This window comes from Oryctolagus cuniculus, chromosome 14, assembly GCF_051225735.1.
Source record: "Oryctolagus cuniculus isolate XC-2025 breed Fujian yellow rabbit chromosome 14, ASM5122573v1, whole genome shotgun sequence".
In the NCBI taxonomy this organism is placed as follows: domain Eukaryota; kingdom Metazoa; phylum Chordata; class Mammalia; order Lagomorpha; family Leporidae; genus Oryctolagus; species Oryctolagus cuniculus.
In genome coordinates this window covers 68,937,532-68,959,953 of record NC_142880.1, presented here as the reverse complement: position 1 = coordinate 68,959,953, position 22,422 = coordinate 68,937,532, and the positions used below count along the sequence as shown (strand labels likewise).

General features: G+C 37.5%; 1 protein-coding gene across 8 annotated transcripts in view; it reads right to left on the bottom strand.

The window, feature by feature from the left end:
• NNT (nicotinamide nucleotide transhydrogenase) overlaps positions 1-22,422 on the bottom strand; it is a 107,447-nt gene that overhangs the window by 14,186 nt on the left and 70,839 nt on the right. For all 8 annotated transcript variants that reach the window (XM_008262180.5, XM_008262181.5, XM_008262179.5 and 5 more), the window contains exons 18-19: positions 16,997-17,156; positions 14,911-14,992 (exon numbers count right to left, since the gene is read on the bottom strand). In XM_008262180.5, the coding sequence (XP_008260402.1) occupies positions 14,911-14,992; positions 16,997-17,156 (242 nt within the window). The remainder of the gene's footprint in view (positions 1-14,910; positions 14,993-16,996; positions 17,157-22,422) is intronic.

The window sequence follows — 22,422 nt, the reverse complement described above, 5'->3', positions numbered from 1 at the left end:
TTAAAGAAAGAAATAGAAGAAGACATTAAAAAGTGGAAAAATCTTCCATGTTCATGAATTGGAAGAATATCATCAAAATTCCACACTACCAAAAGCAATTTATAGATTTAACGTGATCTCAATAAAATACCAACATTCTTCTCAGATCTAGAAAAAAAATGATGCTAATATATGGAAAGACATGAGACCCAAAATAGCTAAAGCAATCTGAAACAAACAAACAAACAAACAAGCCAGAGGCATCATAATACCAGGTCTCAAGACATACTACAGGGTAGTTATAATCAAAACAGCCTGGTATTGGCAAAAAAAAAAAAAAAAAAAAAAAGTGTAGACCAATGGAACAGAATAGAAACTCCAGAAATCAATCCACACATCTATAACCAACTTATATTTGACCAAGGAGCTAAAATCAATCCCTGGAACAAAGACAATCTCTTCAACAAATGGTTCTGGGAAAACTGGATCACTGAATGCAGAAATATGAAACAAGACCCCCACCTTCACCTTATACAAAAATCCCAAGGGAAATGAAATCAGCATATGAAAGAGTTATCTGTACCACCATGTTTACTGCAGCTCAATTCACAATAGCTAAGATATGGAATCAACCCAGTTGTCTATAAACTGTAGACTGCATAAAGAAATTATGGTATATATACACTATGGAATACTACACAGCAGTAAAAAAAAAATAAAATCCTGTCATTTGCAACAAAGTATATGCATTTGGAAACCATTATAATTAGTGAAATAAGCCCATCCCCAAAAGACAAATACCATATGTTCTCTTTCATCTGTTGTAACTAATAGAGTACCTAAAAGGTAATGTACAGGAGTGAAATAGACACTTTGTGATGCAATGATTTTGAACAGCTGTTGTCAGACTGTTGAGAAACAATGGTCTTTGCTTGTTTTTGTTATTTGTTGAACTCTCTACTTAGTGTAGAGTTAATCTTAATCTTAAAGTTAACTGAAAATACATCTTTGGGAAAAATAAGAATGGTAATGGGAGAGGGAGGAGGGGAAGGGTGGGAGTACAGGCAGGAGGGAAATAGGATGGGAAGAATCACTATGTCCCTAAATTTGTATACATGAAATGAATGACATTTATATTCCTTAAATAGAATTTTTAAAAAAGCATCATTACTTTTGTTTGCAAATACAACAAATGTCATCATTGAATGAGGGTAAATTCTTCAATATCTTGAAGCAAGGAAAATTTCAACAATTTTAGCTATCTTCCTCTCTCTCATATATGAAAATGATAAAGTCTTTTATGGAACATGATATAATTTAAAAGCTCACTGATCAATTAAGAATAGACCCAGGCATACTTTGGAAAAAAAAGGGGAATAATCTACTCTTTGATCTTCAGATTCTTATAAGTTAATCAAGAAAGAGTATAAACTAATAAGAGTATACCCAAGAACCACTCACAAATAACAAGTAACTGGGTAAAAGCTGGGGAAGGAGCAATTCAAAAAGTAACATTTTTAAAAGCTTTCTTTACAATACATGATGACAGTTTTTTGCAACCTCACATTAGATCTCAGATACCACACGTTTTACAGGGATACAACAACTTGAATTTCCAAGATCACAGGCCATGGAGACAATATGTCCTGACTGGGGTACATTACAGCAGTGGTTCTTGGGCATGTTGAGTTATTAAAGAATACAAAATCATCACCACACAGACCCTACCACAACTGTTCAAACAAATGACATGTTCCTCTGCATTATGGAAATATCTAGATCTAGCTCCATTAGGAATGGTTTATTGAATTAAGCAACCAATTCAACAATAAGACAAAGTAACTATAGGGATAACTGGGTCTCTTTCTGATGTATTAAGTGTTTTCCCCATTTTGCAGCCTCTTGTCATTATAAATAATAAAAATTATTTCCACATTTTAAAAAGAAGTTCTTTACAACTTTCAATTGTCTGGTTATACATTTTGGAAGTCACTATGCAAAATATATTTCCATTCTCAAGATGTTCAAAGGGTTAACATGTTATTTTTTTAAAATCAAACTGTATACAGAACATTGATAATATTTTGTAATTCTGCATTCTCAATTCCATCATCTCACAATTTTCCTATTCTAACCTCTTATGATACTAACAAAGTAATAAAGAAACAGAAAATAAAGTGTTCAAAAACCTACTTACTCCTCTTCCTTCTAAGTCATAAATATTTATTCATCAATAAAACCTTTGTAATGAATATTTGTAATTCTATGTTGTCTTGAAATCCATTGTGAGTAAATGGTTAACTGTCTTATACAAGAAGCAAAACTTGGACCCTTTTGCCTACTCCCAGTAGCCAATCCAGATTATCTGCCCTATATAACTACCATCTCTCCTTGTGGTTGATCCAGATATCTGCCCCACATGACCAGGGAACTGTCTGGGCCTACACCTATAAAACATACAGGGGTACTTCACACAGTTCATCAAAAAAAAAAAAAAAAGTAGAACTAAAAGATGTTTATTTTGGCACAAAAATTTTTGAAATCCATGCATATGAAGACTCTTCAAAAAGTTTATGGAAACAGATTAGAAGAAAAAAATAACTTTTTCTAGCAAAATAAACTTTTAATTCTACTTTTCCATAAACTTTGAAATAACCTCACATAGATACAACCTACAGGACTCTCCCACTGACTCCCACATCCTTCCTGTACTGATTGTATAGATATGTTACAGTGGCCACACCTAAAGTGTTCCATGGCCCCTGTCTTCACTATCTAAAGCCACAATTAGAACTTCTTGCAGGTAAATTGGGTAGGTACCATCCAGGATCACAATAAAGGTTTTGGAGTGCAATTTCTCTTCCCTCCCTCCCTCTCTCTTTCTTTTGCTCTCTCTCTCCTCCCCCTACACCCCACTTCATAAGCACACGTAAATATACACACATGGGCAGCCATAGCTGTGGCAGGGTGGGTAAAGCTGCCATCTGCAGTGCTGGCAACCCATATGGGCGCCAGTCCAAGATCTGGCTGCTCCACTTCCGATCCAGCTCTCTGCTATGGCCTGGGAAAGAAGTGGAAGATGGCCCAAGTCCTTAGGTCCCTGCACCCATGTGGGAGACCTGGAAGAACCTCCTGGCTCCTGGCTCCTGGCTTCAAATCAGCCCAGCTCTAGCCGTTGCGGCCATTTGGGGAGTGAACCAGCGGATGGAAGATCTCTCTCTCTCTCTGCCTCTCTGTAACTCTTCCTTTCAAATAAATAAATAAATCTTTAACACACACACACACACACACACACGTGCCCCCCACCAAGCGGTGGAACACAGCATGCTTCCTCCTCTGATATTCCCATTGGCTGTCAGCATTCCTCTTTGCTCTAGGATCTGCAGGTGATAAGATCTGCTTCTGTTGTTACATACGTTTTGTTTTGCTGCCTCCTCTATGTCATACCCTGACCAACACAATTGAACCTAACTCTCCTCCTGGTCAGGGCTTCCCTAGAGAGTGGCTATCTTGGTAGGAATAAACTTAATACAGGCCGGACAAGTACCATAAAGATGTCCACCAGTAGAAACAAGAATCCTGTCTGAGGGACACTTGGTCACAGGTCAGACATTTAGACATTAGGTCATTTTTCAGGTTAAAGAGGTGTCCCTTAAAAGGCACACTGCAAACCTCCATAACCACTTCCCCTGATACCCTGCCAGGGCTGGGCTAGAGTTTATAGCCACCCTCCTTAGAGAGGCCCTAAGATCAAAGGAAAAGAAAAATCACAACAACCTTGATGGTTAACAGAGAGCTTAAAGATCCTCCAATCTAACTGCTTCCTAAGGCAGAAATTTTTTATTTATAATGACATCAAAAACATTTACACAGTGTTCTGTCATATAACAGGCTTTAATTCTACTGTAGATTAAACAGAGTCCCTCAGGGACCTTTTGCATTCTGTTTGCAGGAGGCAATGCTCCATTCTGAGGAAGGCCCAGGAGGTGACAAAAGAATTTTTAACATATTCAATATTTTTACATATAATTATGCATTTCACCTGTGAAAAAACGTGACAGACTAAAAAGGCAAGTTTCTCCGGTTTATCACATACTAATCAGATCTGGTTAAGAGTTACAGATCACTGATTGAAAGCACAAGAGTTTTGTTTGTTAATTTAGTAAACTAGTTTGGAACAAAATCTTCTAAAACATGAAATTAGAAGGCAAGAGTTACCTAAACTATCCTTGGTGAGGAAAAGACCAAACCAGCGGGGTGGGTAATCTATTCATCTGAAAATAAATACAATGATAAAATACAAAAATAAGAAAGCTTCCAGATAGGGTGGTTGAGGTCCACAAAAACTGATGTTTTAAGGAGAAAGGTTATGGAATTAGTGTTGGAGAAGAGGAGGGGCAGTTCTTAGTCAAAAGGACAGATACCCAATTTTCTAAAATTCAGAAAGTTGTTAGATCAAAATGTCCATACTACTCGAAGCAATTTATAGATTCAATGTGATCCCAGTCAAACTACCAACAACATTCTTCTCAGATCTAGAAAAAAATGATGCTAAAATTCACATGGAATCAAAGAGACCCCAAACATCTAAAGCAATCTGAAACAACAAAAACAAAGCTGGTGGCATCACAATACCAGATTTCAAAACCTACTACTGGGCAGTTATAATTAAAAACAGCCTTATATTGACACAAAAACAGAAATGTAGTCCAACAGAACAGAATGGAAACTCCAGATATCAACCTACAAATCGATAATCAACTTACATTTGACAAAGGAGCTAAAATCAATTCCTGGAAAAAAGATAGTCTCTTCAACAAATGGTTCTGGGAAAACTGGATCTCTGTGTTTAGAAATACTAAGCAAAGTGAAGAGGCAATCAGCAGAATGAGAGAAAATATTTGCAAACTATGCAACTGATAAAGGATTAATATCCAGACACATAAAAATGTTCAGGATCACTAGCCATCAGGGAAATGCAAATCAAAACTACAATGATATTTCAGCTCACCCCAGTTAGAATAGCTCTCATACAGAAATGAAAAAGCAACAAATTCTGGTGAGGAAGTAGGGGAAAAGGTACCCTAATACACTGCTGGTGGGAATGTAAACTTAGTACAGTGGATGATAGTGTGGAGCTACTTCAGAATGCTGAAAATAGACATACCATATGACCCAGCAATCCCACTCCTGGGAATCTATCCAAACAAAATGAAATCAGCATATGAAGGGGGAAGCCACTGTAATCCATAAATTGTACTTTGGAAATTTATATTCATTAAATAAAGTTAAAAAAAAAGTGATCTGTACCCCCATGTTCATTAAAACTCAATTCACAACAGCTAAGCTATGAAATCAACCCAGATGTCCATCAGCTAATGACTGGATAAAGAAGTTATGGCATATATACACTGTGGAATAATACTCATCCATTAAAAAGAATAAAATCCTGTCTTTTACAACCAAAATGGATACACTAGAAACCACTATACTTAAATAAGCCAGTCCAAAAAGTCATATGCTATATGTTTTCCATGATCTGTGGTCACTAATAGAGTACCAAAAATGTAATGTATAGGAGTGAAATAGAGATTTTGAACTTCAATGATTGTTTACAGCCCTTGTCTCTTCTGTTGAGGAACAGTGTTTTTTTTTTTTCATGCTACTTGTTGAACACTTTACTTAGTATAGGATTATTTTTATGATCATAAAGCAAACCTTGAAAATAGATCATTGTAAAAATTTAGAGGGAAAAGGAGAGGAAGGAGGCAGAATGGTGGGAGCATGGGTGGGAAGGAGGCAAGGGTGGGAAGTCTCACTATGTTCCTAAATCTCTATACATGAAATGTATCAAACTTGTATACCTTAAATCAAATTTAAAATAAATAAAAGAAAGCAATTAATAATATTTTTTTTGACAGGCAGAGTGGACAGTGAGAGAGAGAGACAGAGAGAAAGGTCTTCCTTTTGCTGTTGGTTCACCCTCCAATGGCCGCCGCGGCCAGCACACTGTGGCCGGCGCACCGCGCTGATCCGATGGCAGGAGCCAGGTACTTCTCCTGGTCTCCCATGGGGTGCAGGGCCCAAGCACTTGGGCCATCCTCCACTGCACTCCCAGGCCACAGCAGAGAGCTGGCCTGGAAGAGGGGCAACCGGGACAGAATCCGGCGCCCCGACCGGAACTAGAACCCGGTGTGCTGGCACCGCAAGGCGGAGGATTAGCCTAGTGAGCCGCGGCGCCGGCCACCAATTAATAATATTTTAAGAAAAGCAAAAAAGGCCAGCACCGCGGCTCACTAGGCTGATCCTCCGCCTGCGGCGCCGGCACACCGGGTTCTAGTCCCAATTGGGGTGCCGGATTCTGTCCCGGTTGCCCCTCTTCCAGGCCACCTCTCTGCTGTGGCCCTGGAGTGCAGTGGAGGATGGCCCAAGTGCTTGGGCCCTGCACCCGCATGGGAGACCAGGATAAGCACCTAGCTCCTGCCTTCGGATCAGCGTGGTGCGCCGGCCATTGGAGGGTGAACCAACAGCAAAGGAAGACCTTTCTCTCTGTCTCTCTGTCTACTCTGCCTGTAAAAAAAAAAAAAAAGAAAGAAAAGCAAAAAAAAAAAAAAAAAAAGTGATTCAGACAAACTCACTGAAACAATTCCAAATGAAATGAAAAAAATTAAGTGTTAATTTAATTTCCTATGCCCATGAGAGTATTTCAGGCATGGAAAGCCAAGACACTCTGGGGGGGAAAAAAAAAAACCTAAATGAAAGATCTCCCTGAGTGAGATCCCAGTGGAAAGAACGGGTCATCAAAGAAGGAGGTACCTTTCTCTGAAGGGAGGAGAGAACTTCCACTTTGACTACGACCTTGTCTAAATATGATCAGAGTCAGTGAACTCAAAAGGCTTCCATAGCCTTGGCAACTCATGACAAGAGCCTAGGGTGATTACTGATGCCATAAACAAGAGTGTCAATTTGTTAAGTCAACAACAGGAGTCACTGTGCACTTACTCCTCATGTAGGATCTTTGTCCTTAGTGTGCTGTACATTGAGATTTATTTTTTTTATTTTTTTATTTTTTTATTTTCTTTCTTTCTTTTTTTTTTTTTTTTTTTTTTTTTTGACAGGCAGAGTGGACAGTGAGAGAGACAGAGAGGAAGGTCTTCTTTTGCCGTTGGTTCACCCTCCAATGGCCGCCGCGGCCGGCGCGCTGCGGCCGGCACACCGCGCTGATCCGATGGCAGGAGCCAGGAGCCAGGTGCTTTTCCTGGTCTCCCATGGGGTGCAGGGCCCAAGCATTTGGGCCATCCTCCACTGCACTCCCTGGCCACAGCAGAGAGCTGGCCTGGAAGAGGGGCAACCGGGACAGAATCCGGCACCCCAACCGGGACTAGAACCCAGTGTGCCGGCGCTGCCAGGCGGAGGATTAGCCTAGTGAGCCGTGGCGCTGGCCCTGTACATTGAGATTTAATGCTATAACTAGTACTCAAACAGTATTTTTCACTTTATGTTTCTGTGTGGGAGCAAACTGTTGAAATCTTTACTTAATGTATGCTAAACTGATCTTCTGTATAAAGAGAATCGAAAATGAATCTTGATGTGAATGGAAGGGGAGAGGGAGTGGGAAGGGGCAGGGTTGTGGATGGGAAGGACGTTATGGGGGGGAAGCCATTGTAATCCATAAGCCGTACTTTGGAAATTTATATTCATTAAATAAAAGTTTAAAAAATAAAAAAAAAGAAAAGAAAGTCAAAGACCTTAAAAAAAACATTTCCTCATTCACTTTCAGAGGTACAGTTTTTTTTTTTTTAATACAGAATAATACAGCCTGTTCTATGAAAGTGAATGAGGAAATGTCTGACAGGCTACAGTCACATTTTCCATCTATACAAGTGGCCTGAGACACAGAGGACACCCAGAGAGATGAGAGATGTCATCTAAAGAGGATCAGGTTAAATGATCCAATGCAAACAGCAATGCAGTCCTCCACAGAACATGTCACAACACTACATGCCACACTCCAAGGACACTAATTACACATTGGGCCCAATCTGGCTTTTCCATCACTGAACCAAATCCAGCTACCAGGCCCAGAGTAGAAACTGTATGATACTGCATGAAACTGTACTGATACTGTTTTTATTTCAAAAGCACAAGACTATGAGGAATGATATCAGAAGAAAATCTAAAATTCAATTGGTGACTAATGTTGTAGAATATTATATTCTGGCATATTTTAGAGATTCAGTTAAAATTATCCATGATTTGATTTTTCTGCTTGAATAACTTTAATGATGTTGTCGAATGGCTCTGGGAATGCATTGGCTAATGTGCATCATAAAATGAAAATTAAAAGACAGATACTACAGAATTTGAATATGAAATGGGAAGAAAGATTTTATTTATTTATATTCTGTCATTTCACATGAATGTCTTTGAAGACACTAAGCTCAAAGAGCATATCATAACCAATACCAGAACTAGAAGTCAAAAATCACCCTAATGGTTAGAGACACTGGTTTCAGCAATAGTGAGAGTTTCTTCCTCAGGCCATTGGCATGCCTATGACGAGTTTGTATGGAGCAGGTCCTAGAATGGTATGGCTGGAACAGACCTTCTAGAGCACCTAAAGTATAGGCTTTTACGATAGCCTTCTGTTCTTTCCACCATACCAATATGCTGTGGATATTTAAAGCAAAAATACCTGGAATGAAGATTGTCACTTGCTGGGAACAAATCAGAAACTTTGATTTGGGGGATTCCTGGCAGTGCTATACAATAGATTAAACAAATGTGTAGACTAACTGAACACACATACTTTCTTTATTCTCTTCCACCAATTTCACTTGTTAACCCAATTTTACAAATTATCCAATCACATCCACCCTCCTGATACCATGTTTTTCAAGAAGGTGGGCTCAGTGCAAAGTACAAAAAAGCACATCATATTCTTTGAAAAAACTGAAAGCACTGGCTAATCCATTGCCAAAAAGTACCAGCCGTAACTATGAAATTCTGATGCAATAATCTATAGCTGTTCTCTTACGAATTAGCATCTGCATCACACAACGGGGTGATCAGTATTTTCAATGCAGAATATTCTGAAGCCTATTAACTAATCCACCAGTCAATGTAAGCTCTACAAGACTAGGAATTCTGATTTGTTGTAGTCAAAGATGCATCCCCAGGTCAGGGAATAGTATGTACCCGAAGTACTATAAAATTATTTGTTCATCAAATGGTCATTGATTTGGACAGTCATGTCTAAAAAATAAAAGCACTACAAAGCTGACAGGAAACTGCTAAACACTGTCTATTTTTCTGCTCAAAAACTATGCCAGCTTTTCAATCTCATCTATTTTATAGTCTCTTCAGAAGCCTGTGCCTTTATTGCTTTACAAATGTGCACGCCTTGGATCTTCTTCCATCCAAAACATAACAAATACAAGAAAGCTAAACTTTGTTTACTTGAATCACATGAAATCCATGAAACACAGACAAATCTGACTAGATGTACAAAATAGCATCTTCAAGCATCTTCAAAGTATTGATTTCTTCATAAAAATAACATATTTAAACCTATATATATGTTGTACAAGAATATAAAAATTTAAACTGCAAATATCAAAGGCAATTAGATGAGTTTGGATAGAGGATGAAATACATATATACAGAGAGAGAGAGAGAGAGAGAGAGAGAGAGAGACTTCTTAGAGCCATATAAAATTCATATTATGAGTAGTATAAAACATTTAAAATATACCAGATATACCTGGGCAGCTAATTACAACTCTCTTTAACATCGTTAACCTATTTCTACACTATTTGTATTTTTATTAGCACACTACCACATTAAATAATTCATTCATTGATGTGTGTGTTTATAGATTGGTTTTCTTTATAGCTATAAGCTTTTGAGAGCATCAACTAGGCTTACACATTATTGTACAAGCTAACTACAAAAGGTTCATGGAAAATGGAACTAAGATAAGTTTCACGGTGGAGGTTTGGCATAACAGTTAAAGTACCACTTGGTACAAATGCATCCCATCCCAGCCCTGATTCCAATTCCAACTTCCTGCTGAATGACTGTTCTGTGAGACAATAGGTAATAGCTCAGGTAGGTAGGTCCCTACCATTTACTTGGGTACTGATTTACTCCAGACTGAGTTTCAGGTTCCTGGCCTTGGCCCATCTAGCCATGACTACTGTGGGCACCTGGAGAGTGAACAGTGGATGGGGGCATGTTCTCTATCTCTATCCTATCCCTATCTCTGTCTTTCAAATAAATTGAATAAATATATAAATTCTAAGGAAGTAATTAACTTTTAAAAAAAGAAAAATATTATTTCTTGCAAAAAATTTTGAAATCCAAGCATATGTGCAATCTTCAAGAAGTTTATGGAAATACAAATTATGAAAAAACTATGCATGGATTTCAAAATTTCTTTGTACCAAAATACATTTATGATTGATTCCCATTTCCATAAGCTTTCTGAAGCATTTTTATTCTTTAAGTTCCCATAATAATAAATCCCTATTTATAAATTATTAACATGCAATCATAATGTCAATAAAAAAAGATTAAAAGTATTTTCATAATTCAAAAGACCTCTGTGATAATACAAGCAATAATGATTTATACAAAGAAAATCAAGAAGTGATTAATTACAAAAGCAAACAAAACATTCATCCCTTTCTAACATTATCTCTGCTTTATAATAAAAAGCTATCATATTCATATAATCAAACAAAGATTGGGAAGTAAAGAGAAAATAAGCTTGACCTCTTGTTTCCTAAAATTTTGTCATAAAATGCTTTCAGAGACCAAACGTAAAATGAGGCAAGCTGCACAGCCATTCTGTACAATCAAGAAATAATATTTTGGCTACTAAATAAAGGCTAAGTCCATGAACTTTGATGACGTTCTAAAACGAGTTCTTGTGATGAAATGTCATATGCTCCATTATATAATCTGAGCTCTTTGTGAGCATGTTATGGCTATGGCCAAGGTAAAGAAAAACAGGAGTGTCTCTAAATCAATCATGGGCCATGAAACCCGCCAGACTGCATGACAGATGCAATTTTTCTTGGCACCACTTGGGCATAACTAATTGATGACAATCGTATGTCCACTCTGGCACATTTCCACAGAGGATGTGTGTGAATATGTCACCACATCTGGATGCTAAGCATGCTGGGGTCCTGAGGCACAAAGATGTACTAAAACCAGAGGCCCAGCAGCTGTACTCAATGAACACCATGGGAGCTCCACGGAGTGATGAAAGGACTAAATTACTGCAAACTGTAAATACAGATTTATTTCATTAAAATACGAGGTAACTGCTGCAGCCATCTCTTGCTCAGACATCTGCCTCTCTAAAAAAAAAGGAAAAAAGTTCACAACTGTATATATGTGTGTGTGTGTACACATATACATACATATATTTATGTCCTAACTTCATAAAGAATTGCATTTCCCCCCATAAAAATATCATGGCATATACATAAAGTAAAATCAACATTTTTAGGAATCTGTAAACTACAAAAAAAAATTCATGCAGGAACTACAAAAGAGAAAAGGGAAAGTATCATGGTCTACTATTATCATGTTAGCAAGCACAGTCCTTTACCATTTAGTTCAAATTTAAGATTTACATAACCTGCTACAAAGTCCATGTTGAAAACATATTATGGTAAAAAAGAAACTGTACAATATATCAATGGATAATTTCATCTTTAATATGAAAGACAGATTAATATAAATAGCTAATATTTCCTAATTCATAAATATGGAAATTAGATTGAATAACAATTTTCTTCTGATCTTAAATGATCAATTATTAATGAGTTTATTATTAATAAATTATTTGAACAAACCGTGTTAACAGTCATGTGAAACAATGAAAAGCTCTCTCATGAATAATCTTTTGTTATATTCACAAAATTACTTCAACAGAAAATAATTTATAATTGGGAAACTATTCACAAACATATTCGCAATCAAATACCTCTCATAAGTTTTAGGTCAATTAATTAATATTCTCATGCAGAGTGATAGAAATCATCCTATAATGCCACTCTATATTTGTCAGAAATTAAAAATTTATTTCTTATCCCTTTACTTTTCAGATCATTTTTCTTTAACTGTCTTACTCATTTCTTTTGCATTCTGACTTCCTTCAAGCTACCCACAGTGTTATGATGCTCTTCTCTACATCCATTCATGGAACAATGGACAGATTCTGCAGGATATCTAATTGACTTTGGCTGATCAATGGGTAACAAGAGGTGTGTCAAATTATTCATTCCCTTCCCTAAGGATAACTAAGATATGAAAGCCATCTTCTGTTTTATTAAGATTGCCATTCATCCTCTAAACATTTATGTGGTGGTATAATACATTACTAATACAATAGACTTTTTCACATGTGGACTGAATAATGAAAACAATTTCTTTTTAGGAAATCATAAAAGGTTCTTCAACACATCTTTCCACATGTAGGTCTGCAAACGCTCTAAGTGGCAAGATTATCATTAACATGGAAGCACAGCTTAATATCCTGCATGAAAATAGGAATGGGTAACTAAAAGGAAGCCTATTATGCAAAATTTAAAAATGAACTCAGTAATTTTTCTCATCTTCTATCTTCAAGTTACCTAAGAGTATTTCTTTTTTTTTTTTTTTTTTTTTTTTGACAGGCAGAGTGGACAGTGAGAGAGAGAGAGAGAGAGAGAAAGGTCTTCCTTTGCCGTTGGTTCATCCTCCAATGGCCGCTGCTGCAGCCGGTGCACCGCGCTGATCCGATGGCAGGAGCCAGGAGCCAGGTGCTTTTCCTGGTCTCCCATGGGGTGCAGGGCCCAAGCACCTGGGCCATCCTCCACTGCACTCCCTGGCCATAGCAGAGAGCTGGCCTGGAAGAGGGGCAACCGGGACAGAATCCGGCGCCCCAACCGGGACTAGAACCCAGTGTGCCGGCGCCGCAAGGTGGAGGATTAGCCTATTGAGCCACGGCGCCGGCTCAAGTTACCTAAGAGTATTTCTAAACATGGAAATCATCCATATCATAGGTTACAGGCCCACCATAAAACAGTATTTTGATTTTTTTCATTAAAAAACAACTCTCCAATGGGGAAAGAGAGGAGGTGGGTGGGAAGACCAAGGTGATGGGGTTTGTGTTAGCCTATTTCCATAATAAAATGACTAGAAATAAAGGGGAAAAACACAATATTTTGACCTCATGTACACTAAAGGTTACACGAAGTGGTGGGAGAGGGTGAAAGAGAAAAGGAAGGATGGGAAGGAAAGGAAGGAAAACAGCTGACACCAAGACAATTTAGGTAACCCTCAGATTACCATCATCTAAGTCTTTTTACCACCATTAATAACTGGGACAATCAAGCCAAAGATTGAGATTATGCATCCATTCCAGCACAGATACTCTAATTCTAGGCACTGTTTGGCTGATCTTATTAGCTGCCCCCAGATACAAGGATATGGTTGACATCTAAGAGGGTTTTTGATAGCAGACATTAACATTTGTCAGCATCTGGTAACATGCTAATGAGTACGTTAGTTCTGGTTGATGAGCTGTCCTGTGTCTCTGACTTAGTGTCATGTCAACTCAGCTACTAGTGAAGCAGCCTCCCCACAAAGTGGGCAACAGTTGGCCTCTAGGAAAGACTTTAGACTTTCTCTTCCCTGATACCTAAGTTATAGTGGAGTTCAGAATGGAGACCCAGAGGTGAGCAGGATAGATGAAAGTACCACAACGGTCACCAGGTTCATCATTCTATGTCCTCATTGTTATATTTCCTCAATCCCTTCACCCAGGTCATGGGGGATAATCTAAAAATGTAGAGTCCTGGACTCCAATGTTTTACTGAGTATCCTCAAGAGCAGACTCCAAAGCCCAAATGCAAATGGCAGAACAGCAGCTGCTCTAATTCATATTTCAAACATAGTATGGCCTTGGAGTAGGAACATTTTTCAGAAAGCCTTTCTTTACTTTCCCCAGAAACCTTTTATTTAAAGAATACAAACTTCATATATTTCATAACTACAACTTTAGGAACATGGTGATTCTTCCCACTATACCTGCCCTCCCACCTACTCTACCACTTCTCTGCCTCCTCCCTCTCCTATTCCCATTCTTATTTTTTACTAACATCTATTTTCAATTAACTTTATACACACATGATTAACTAACTCTATGTTAAGTAGAGGTCAACAAATAGTATGGAAAAAGAAAAAAAACTTCCTCAACAGTCGAGACAAGGGCTATTCAAAGTCATTGCTTCTCAAAGTGTCAATTTCACTTCTATAGATTACCTTTTAGGTGCTCTATTAGATATCACAGGCCAGGGAGAACATATGGTATTTGTCCTTTTGGGACTGGTTTATTTCACTAAGTATGATGCTTTCTAGCTTCATCCATTTTGTTGCAAACAACCAGAGAGAAATCCTTTCTATACTGAGAGTAAGGTAAGTAGATCAGCAGAGCAGACACCAGTCCATGGAGGTTTATCACTGGGTCTTACTCTTCAAAAGTCCTCTTTGGAGACCTTTTGTTTTTCTTCAGTGTGAACAGAAACCAAGAAACAAAACTTGCTTCACTCAAACTCCTTCCCCAAATCAAACCGGAGAGAAAAATGAGTTCTCTTCTTTCCCATTATTAAGTATCTGGGAATTTGGAATACAATTTCTCTTCCTAAAATGAGTCTCTATTTCGAATCAATGCTATTAGAAACTAGAAAAAACTAAATAGAAAGTAAAGCTAAAACTACAATAGTTTTTTTTTTAATAGCAACCTAGTTTCTTTACCAAGGATTACATACATAAAATACCACTTTAACAAAGAGCCATCGTAAAAACAAGTCATCTGTTTCTTTTTCTCTACACACATTTATGGCGCTGCGGTCTCCCACGGGAAACACTTACCTGACTTTTTTGCCTTGCTCTGTGAGCATCTTTACCAAATCAGCGATGGGATACTGGGCTTTGGCTGCACAGAGACCATAGCCTGCAAGGAACATTGAGAACACAGAAGAATGTGTTTCCTATTTTGAAATCATGTGAGCTACAAATTCTCTGAGGACCAAAATATATTTTATGCCAACATAGGCAATCAGCTAACAGAACTAGAAATGAAAGCAAATCTAAAATCTGGATATTTGAAAGTCAAAATCTAATGGTCCTTCTTCAACCTCTCATAGTGTCTGACACAACTGAGCACCATCTCTCCACATTACCCACATTACCATGCATACACTTGCATGTGCCTTTCTCTCTCTTTCTCTCCCTCTCTCTCCTATTTTTTTAAACTCTCTTCTTACATAGCTTTGATGACACTGCTGCCCATGGTTCTCCTCCTAACTTTGTTACTACTCTTCCTCAAATTCCTTGAATACTTTTCTCCTCCTGTTTTCCCTATTAAATGACAAAATTTCCCCAGGGGTTTAATGCTGTCCTTCACATTCTCCTTGAAAATTTCAGCTTTGCCCATGGCTTCAACAACCATCTGATGACTCCCCGGCCTGTAGGCAGGCTCCACCTGTCATCTGAATTCCAGCACAGCATGTCCATTGTCATAGCTCCATCTTAAATGTAATGTCTCCAAACAAGAAGCTGAAATTTTTTCCCACACCCAAATTTCTGATGTTATTACAGGCATAGTCAAAAACATTGGTCATCTTCCTTCTCCTTTAACTCCTATATTCTGTTCTTTCTACCTATACAATGATTCACAGATGCCCTTTTTCTTCCATCCCCATTTTTCAAAATGTCAAGACTCTGCTCAAGCTATTCTTTGTGCCTTTCCCCTTCCAAAACACCATCCAAAACAAATCCCATCCTATAAACCTTCTCAGGCTCCTCATGATAGAGGAATTGTCTACACAAAAAAGTTCAGCCCTTATCAGAGCCCACTTATCTTACCTACATAAGGGAATTCTTCCCTAGATTGGAAAAACCTAGAAGGGAAAGATCTTTTACACCTTTATACTCCAGCTCAGTGTTTCTCCATCTTCAAAGATAATGCCAATGCCACTTTGGCTGGGACAATTTGTCATCTAGGAGTGTTCCAGGCATTATAGTACATTTAGTTTATCTGTTTCCATTCCTTAATTGACAGTAACAGCCCCATCTTTGACAACCATAACTCCCAATCAACTTGTTTCAAATGCTCCTAGACAGTGATGTTCTCCAAAGTTAAAAGTGCTTACACTTTAACATTCAATTCAGCTAAAGTTTATTAATTATATGTTAATATAAACTGACCAATAAACTACCGCATGTCAAATCAGTAGAGTTTCTTTACAGAAAACTTTTGTAACATGATAGAGTTCAAAATCTTAATCTGAGGCCAATGTATTGCCAGTAATACCATAGCATTCTGTGATAATAGTGAGGAAGAGCTGGCTTAACCTCAAAAAACTGGGAAATTGAGTCCTGGAAAGATTAAATGACTTCATCATTATCACAAAATTTGTTAGCAGCAAAATTCGGAACCAAACTAAAGTATTATGACTCCAAGACCAAGCTATTTCTACTAGGCCATGCAGCCTAGTAGACAAAGTTCCCCTCAGGGCTTTCACATTGTTAGAACCCACATGGTTGTTGATTTTTTAAATATTTATTTTTGGAAAAAGACTAACATTTACTGAGTCAATCTAATGAGTGAGCTAAACACTTTCATATACTGTATCTAAGTGAATCTTCGCAATAGGTCCAAAAACTACCAATGAAAACAAAACAAATAACCAAGACTCAAAAGTGACTTAAACATGTAAACAGAGCCACAGAAAGACTAGGCCAGAATCTGCCATATCCTTCTATAGAAACTCTATGTGATCCCCCAACCTAAATTGAGAATTCTCAGTATTTCTACTTAGTAATCAAAGTTGCTATTATTTACATTTTTGTTTTAAAAAATGAGAAGTTCCGGTTCTCTATTCCTAGTATGAGAAATTATTTTAATATATTCAATTATAATATCTACTTTCATTGCTTGCTTTTTTCTTTTTACCTGGAGTAATTATAATGCTATTAGCTTCTCGGATCATGTCAATTGCATTGTCAAGGTTGATTTCTGTATGAGTGCCAGAAATTTCCATGGGTTTTCCACCAGCTGTTGAAGTGGTACCATAACCTCCAAGAATCACATTAGCCAGGGAGCGATTCATCGCCTAAAAAACAAAAGGATAATCTGTGAGAGTTTAATCCATAAAACTTTTTGAAAATTGTATTCATTTTGTGTATGTGATATTCAGAATCATTTAAAGAGGTTTATTTGATCATTTCAAATATTTTAACAAGATAAATTTGAGCTGACTTCTGAAAAAAATCTTAAAAGTTTAAATAACAGAAGACATCTGAGAACCACATAATTTTTTCCCTACCAAATCAATTGCCCAAAGATATATGAATAAAAAAGTAAATGAAAACAAAGAATTTAATGGAAAATTACCAGTAAAATCAAAAAAATTAATGAAAAATTCAGATTCAGTTATTATTATCTGAATGCACTGATTAACTTCTGCCTCCATATGTACGTGTATTTCACCAAAGTCAGAGGAACAAAGAGAATGACAAGAATAAAAAATTTTATAAGGTGACCCTCTTGGATGACTTCTGCTACCAGATATAAGGTGTCAAGAGGCAACCGGGAAGAATCAAAATGACAAGGATCCACTTCATTTAGAACTCTGCTGCCCTCTGTCGTCAAGAAAAAAGAAACACGGGGGTTGATACGCATCTTTCAAATCCTTTAACACTCCATGAAGCCTCATGCCTATGTTGTAATTTCATTAGGGTTCTAAAATATTTCCTTCCAAAGAGGCAGATCAGTAAGGTTACACACTCTTTAGAACTTGTAACAACACATTTATCTAGAACATCTCAGGAGAAAAATCAGAGAAAGACTTTCTCTGGCATGCTCATTTACAAGCATTCAAGGATGTACCATTCAAATGCCACAACTGAAATATGTGACAATGACTGATCTGGTTTTGCAAATAGTTTATTGTGACCTCCAGAAGTGGAGACTTAAGAGAAAGGTAAAGAAGCTAGATGTTTTGAGTATTCAAACAGACTTTAAGAACTCAAATCTACAGTATATGATCTACATGATCATAACTGAGTATATCACTTTAGAAAAAGTTCCAAAACAACCGGAAAACCCTCTCTTAAGAGCCGTAACAAATATATCACTGATCCACTGTGTCACTTAAAAGATACCTAAGAGTCAACCTATTATTTAAAAAGACAATACATTATTATTTTTAAAAGCACCTAGAGTTGTTCCTTGATAAATAAAACATCAGGAGAAAAAAAAAAAAAAAAAAACAGGTCCACTCATCCATTAAAGGCGCAGCCTGCTACCATCTTGGTGGAGACATGATTGCTGACGTGCAAGCCAGGCAAAGGCAGCAAGGAAAATGAACATGGAGATGAACAAAAAGCTTCACTTCAATAAAGGCAGCCCATAAATAATATACATTTCACTGGCGATGGATCAAACTGCCATCAGAATATTTAAGTTGTTAATTAAATCCAAACTCATTTATCAGAGGTCAAAACCTAATAAAAATATATCTAAAATTATTACAAACGAAACAAAGTCAGGACTAGCCTTATATATCATTTTTCACAGGAGAGTCAGGGGAAAAGTTAATGCTAAATTTTAATTAAGCTCATCATCCTAACCTACATGAAATTTTAAATTTTTTTTTCAAAAGATTTTATTTTTTATTTATGTAAGAGGGAGAGACAAAGAGAAAGCTCTTCCATCTGCTGGTTTACTCTCCAAATGGCTGCATTGGTGGGAGCTGAGCTGATCCAAAGCCAGGAGCCAGGAGCTTCTTCCGGGTCTCCCACATGGATTCAGGGGCCCAATGGCTTGGGCCATCTTCTGCTGCTTCCCTAGCCCATAAGCAGAGAGCTGGATGGCAAGAGGAGCAGCTGGGACATGATCCAGCACCCACAGGGGATGCCAGAACTGCAGGCACAGAGCTGGCCCCGAAGTTTTCAATTAACACATCTTCCCATATTTAAATCCAATGTTTAGGTCATCAAAGGAGGAGGTACCTTTCTCTGAAGGGAGGAGAGAACTTCCACTTTGACTATGACCTTGTCTAAACATGATCAGAGTCGGTGAACTCAGGGGGCTTCCATAGCCTTGGCAACTCATGACTAGAGCCTAGGGTGATTACTGATGCCATAAACAAGAGTGTCAATTTGTTAAGTCAACAACAGGAGTCACTGTACACTTACTCCTCATGTAGGATCTCTGTCCTTAATGTGCTGTACATTGTGATTTAATGCTATAACTAGTACTCAAACAGTATTTTTCACTTTGTGTTTCTATGTGGGTGCAAACTGTTGAAATCTTTACTTAATATATGCTAAACTGATCTTCTGTATATAAAGAGAATTGAAAATGAATCTTGATGTGAATGGAAGGGGAGAGGGAGCGGGAAAGGGGAGGGAAGTTGTGGGGGAGGGGGAGCCATTGTACTCCATAAGCTGTACTTTGGAAATTTATATTCATTAAATAAAAGTTTAAAAAAAATAAATAAATCCAATGTTTAATGAAAACTCAAATGTTCATACCCAAGAGTTCTCAAATTTTCAACTTCAGTTAATTTTGATAAATCCTTCCTGGCTTTGAACTACAGGATTCTGAAATTATCAAAAAATATGTTCTATCAAATTTTTTCCCTTAAAAATTGATTGTTCAGGGCCATGCATTGTGGCATCTCAGGTTAAGCCACTGCTTGGGACACCTGCATCCTTTATCAAAGTGCCAGTTTGAGTTCCAGCGACCCCACTTCTGATTCAGCTTTTGTGTTTTGTTTTTGTTTGTTTGTTTGTTTTTGCCAGGCAGAGTTACAGTAAGAGAGAGACAGAAAGATCTTCCTTCCATTGGTTCACTCCCCTAATGGCCGCTACAGCCAGCACTACGTCGATCCGAAGCCAGGAGCCTGGTACTCACCACCCACATGGAAGACCTGGATAAAGCAGCAGGTGGAAGCACTTGGTTCTCATTCGTGTTTCTCTCTCTCTCTCTCTCTCTCTCTCTCTCTCTCTCTCTTTCTCCCTCCCTTTTTCCCCAGCCCTGATTGTTATAGGTATTTGGGGAATAAAGCAGCACATGGAAGCACTCTCTCTTGCTCTCTCTCTCTCTCTCTCTGTTTGCCCTTCAAGTATGAAAATAAATAAATATACATTAAACAGTTACTTGCTCTAAGGACTGTTGAGTATTTTTGACATGAAGATATTTCTGTCACAGACAAACTTTCTAAGAAAAGAAAATAGGCAAAAAGGTTCCATCAGCTGTATTATGCAGCCCTTCACAGAGATATGACCCAGAGCGAAAGATACCGAGTGATATAACCACATTATTCTAACCTGATGCTATAACGAGTACTCAAACAGTATATTTCACTTTGTGTTTCTATGGGGGTGCAAACGACTGAAATCTTTACTTAATGTACACTAAACTGATCTTCTGTAAAAAAAAAAAAAAAAAAAAAAAAAAAAAGAAAGAAAGAAATTATCAATTCCCAACTTGACTCTCACTGGGATTAAACATGACAATAGGTCTGATCTGATTTCATCATCATTTAAAAAAAATCATCTATTATTTTTCACTTTATGTTTCTGTGTGGGAGCAAACTGTTGAAATACTTACTTAAGGTATACTAAGCTGATCTTCTGTATATTAAGATAATCGAAAATGAATCTTGATGTGAATGGAAGGGGAGAGGGAGTGGGAAGGGGGAGGGTTGTGGGTGGGAGGGACGGTATGGGGGGGGAAGCCATTGTAACACATGAGTCGTACTTTGGAAATTTATATTCATTAAATAAAAGATATAAAAAAAAAAGGAACCATTATTTTCACCATAAAACTGAATGGAAGAGAAGAGAGGGATTTCTGAGGATATCTAATTAATGAGTACCTACTTCTGATGGCATCTTAGGGAGAAGAAAAAGGAACCACACGGTAGTTTTACAATAAAGTCAACTTGTTAAATACATATCCACAATTATATCATAATTATGCTAATTCCATGTGGTCTCTTAAAAACTACATTATTTTTCATTTCTGAATTTACCATTGCAACATCACATTTTCTGCAAATGCTTAGGGTTTATGGTTTTGTTTTATTTATTTATTTTTCTGTTTAAAGTGATTAATGACACTACCCTGTGACCACTGATTCAGAGAATGAAGAGTTCCCAGCTCCCAAAACAAAAATTTGCAACACAATGCAAGGCTGTTCCTTTTAGTCTATTAAGTCCTATAATGAAAATTGTATTCTACATTAAAGAGAACCTTAATTCATATAATTCCAAGCACACAGTAAGAAATAAATCTAAAAACAAAGGAATGTCTATAAAATAGACAAAGCAATAATAACATATATACTATTTGCTAGCATCCCTCATTTCAATGTTTTGTGGGTACTAATTAATTAATCTCAAAAACAAAAAAGGGGATGGGCATTTGGTCTAGTGGTTAAGACACTTGCATCCCACATCTGAGTGTCTAGGTTCAATTCCTGGTTCCGTTTTCCTAGTCCACCTTCCTGACAATGCAGACTGTGGAAGGGACCTGGGATGGCTCAAAAAGTTAAGTCTCTGTCATCCACATGGGAGACCTGGATTGCGTTCATAGCTACCAGCTTCAATCCAGGTAAGTTCTGCCTGTTTGGGGAGTGAACCAGTGGATGGGGGGACTTGTATGCTCATTCTCTCTCTCTCTTTACCTCTGTCTCTCAAATAAATTTTTAAAATTTCAAAAGACATAAAAACCCATTATTTTTCTTTAGTTTTTGGCCCACTTAATTGTGTTCCATTATCATTGGGAAATGAAGAGTCAAATGCAAAAATCAAAAACTTTCATCTAAAAATGCTGTTCCACTGTGCTCACTTCAGCAGCACATATACTAAAATGCTGTTCCATTTTCACAAGATTTCTATCTCCTAGGCAAAATGGACACCAACACAAGCAGCAGCACCATAAAGTCATAAAGAGTCTAGTGTCTACAAAACTTCTGAACATAAATCAAACAATTGACATGAGCTGATTATTAGGTCACTGTCAATATTTTTCATACTGGCAAAAGGCTCTTAGGATACCCAAAAGCATTCTCTGTGAAAACAGAAATTCTACTTTAGAGATTGCTGGTTAGCCACTCAGGGTGCATTCCATTCTCTCACATGACAAAATTACCCTCTTCCAGTAAGGACTTGAGTGTTTTGTTCCTTAAATAATAATGAAGATCAGTATACTACTTTCATAATAACTCTGGTATATCTGCTACCAAGACTATTTAGAGGACTCCAAAACTTGAAATGAGCTAACAAATAAAATATTCATTTATTGTCCATTTAAGAAACACTACATTATTTCAGGCATGGAAAGCCAAGACACTGTGGCAATAAATA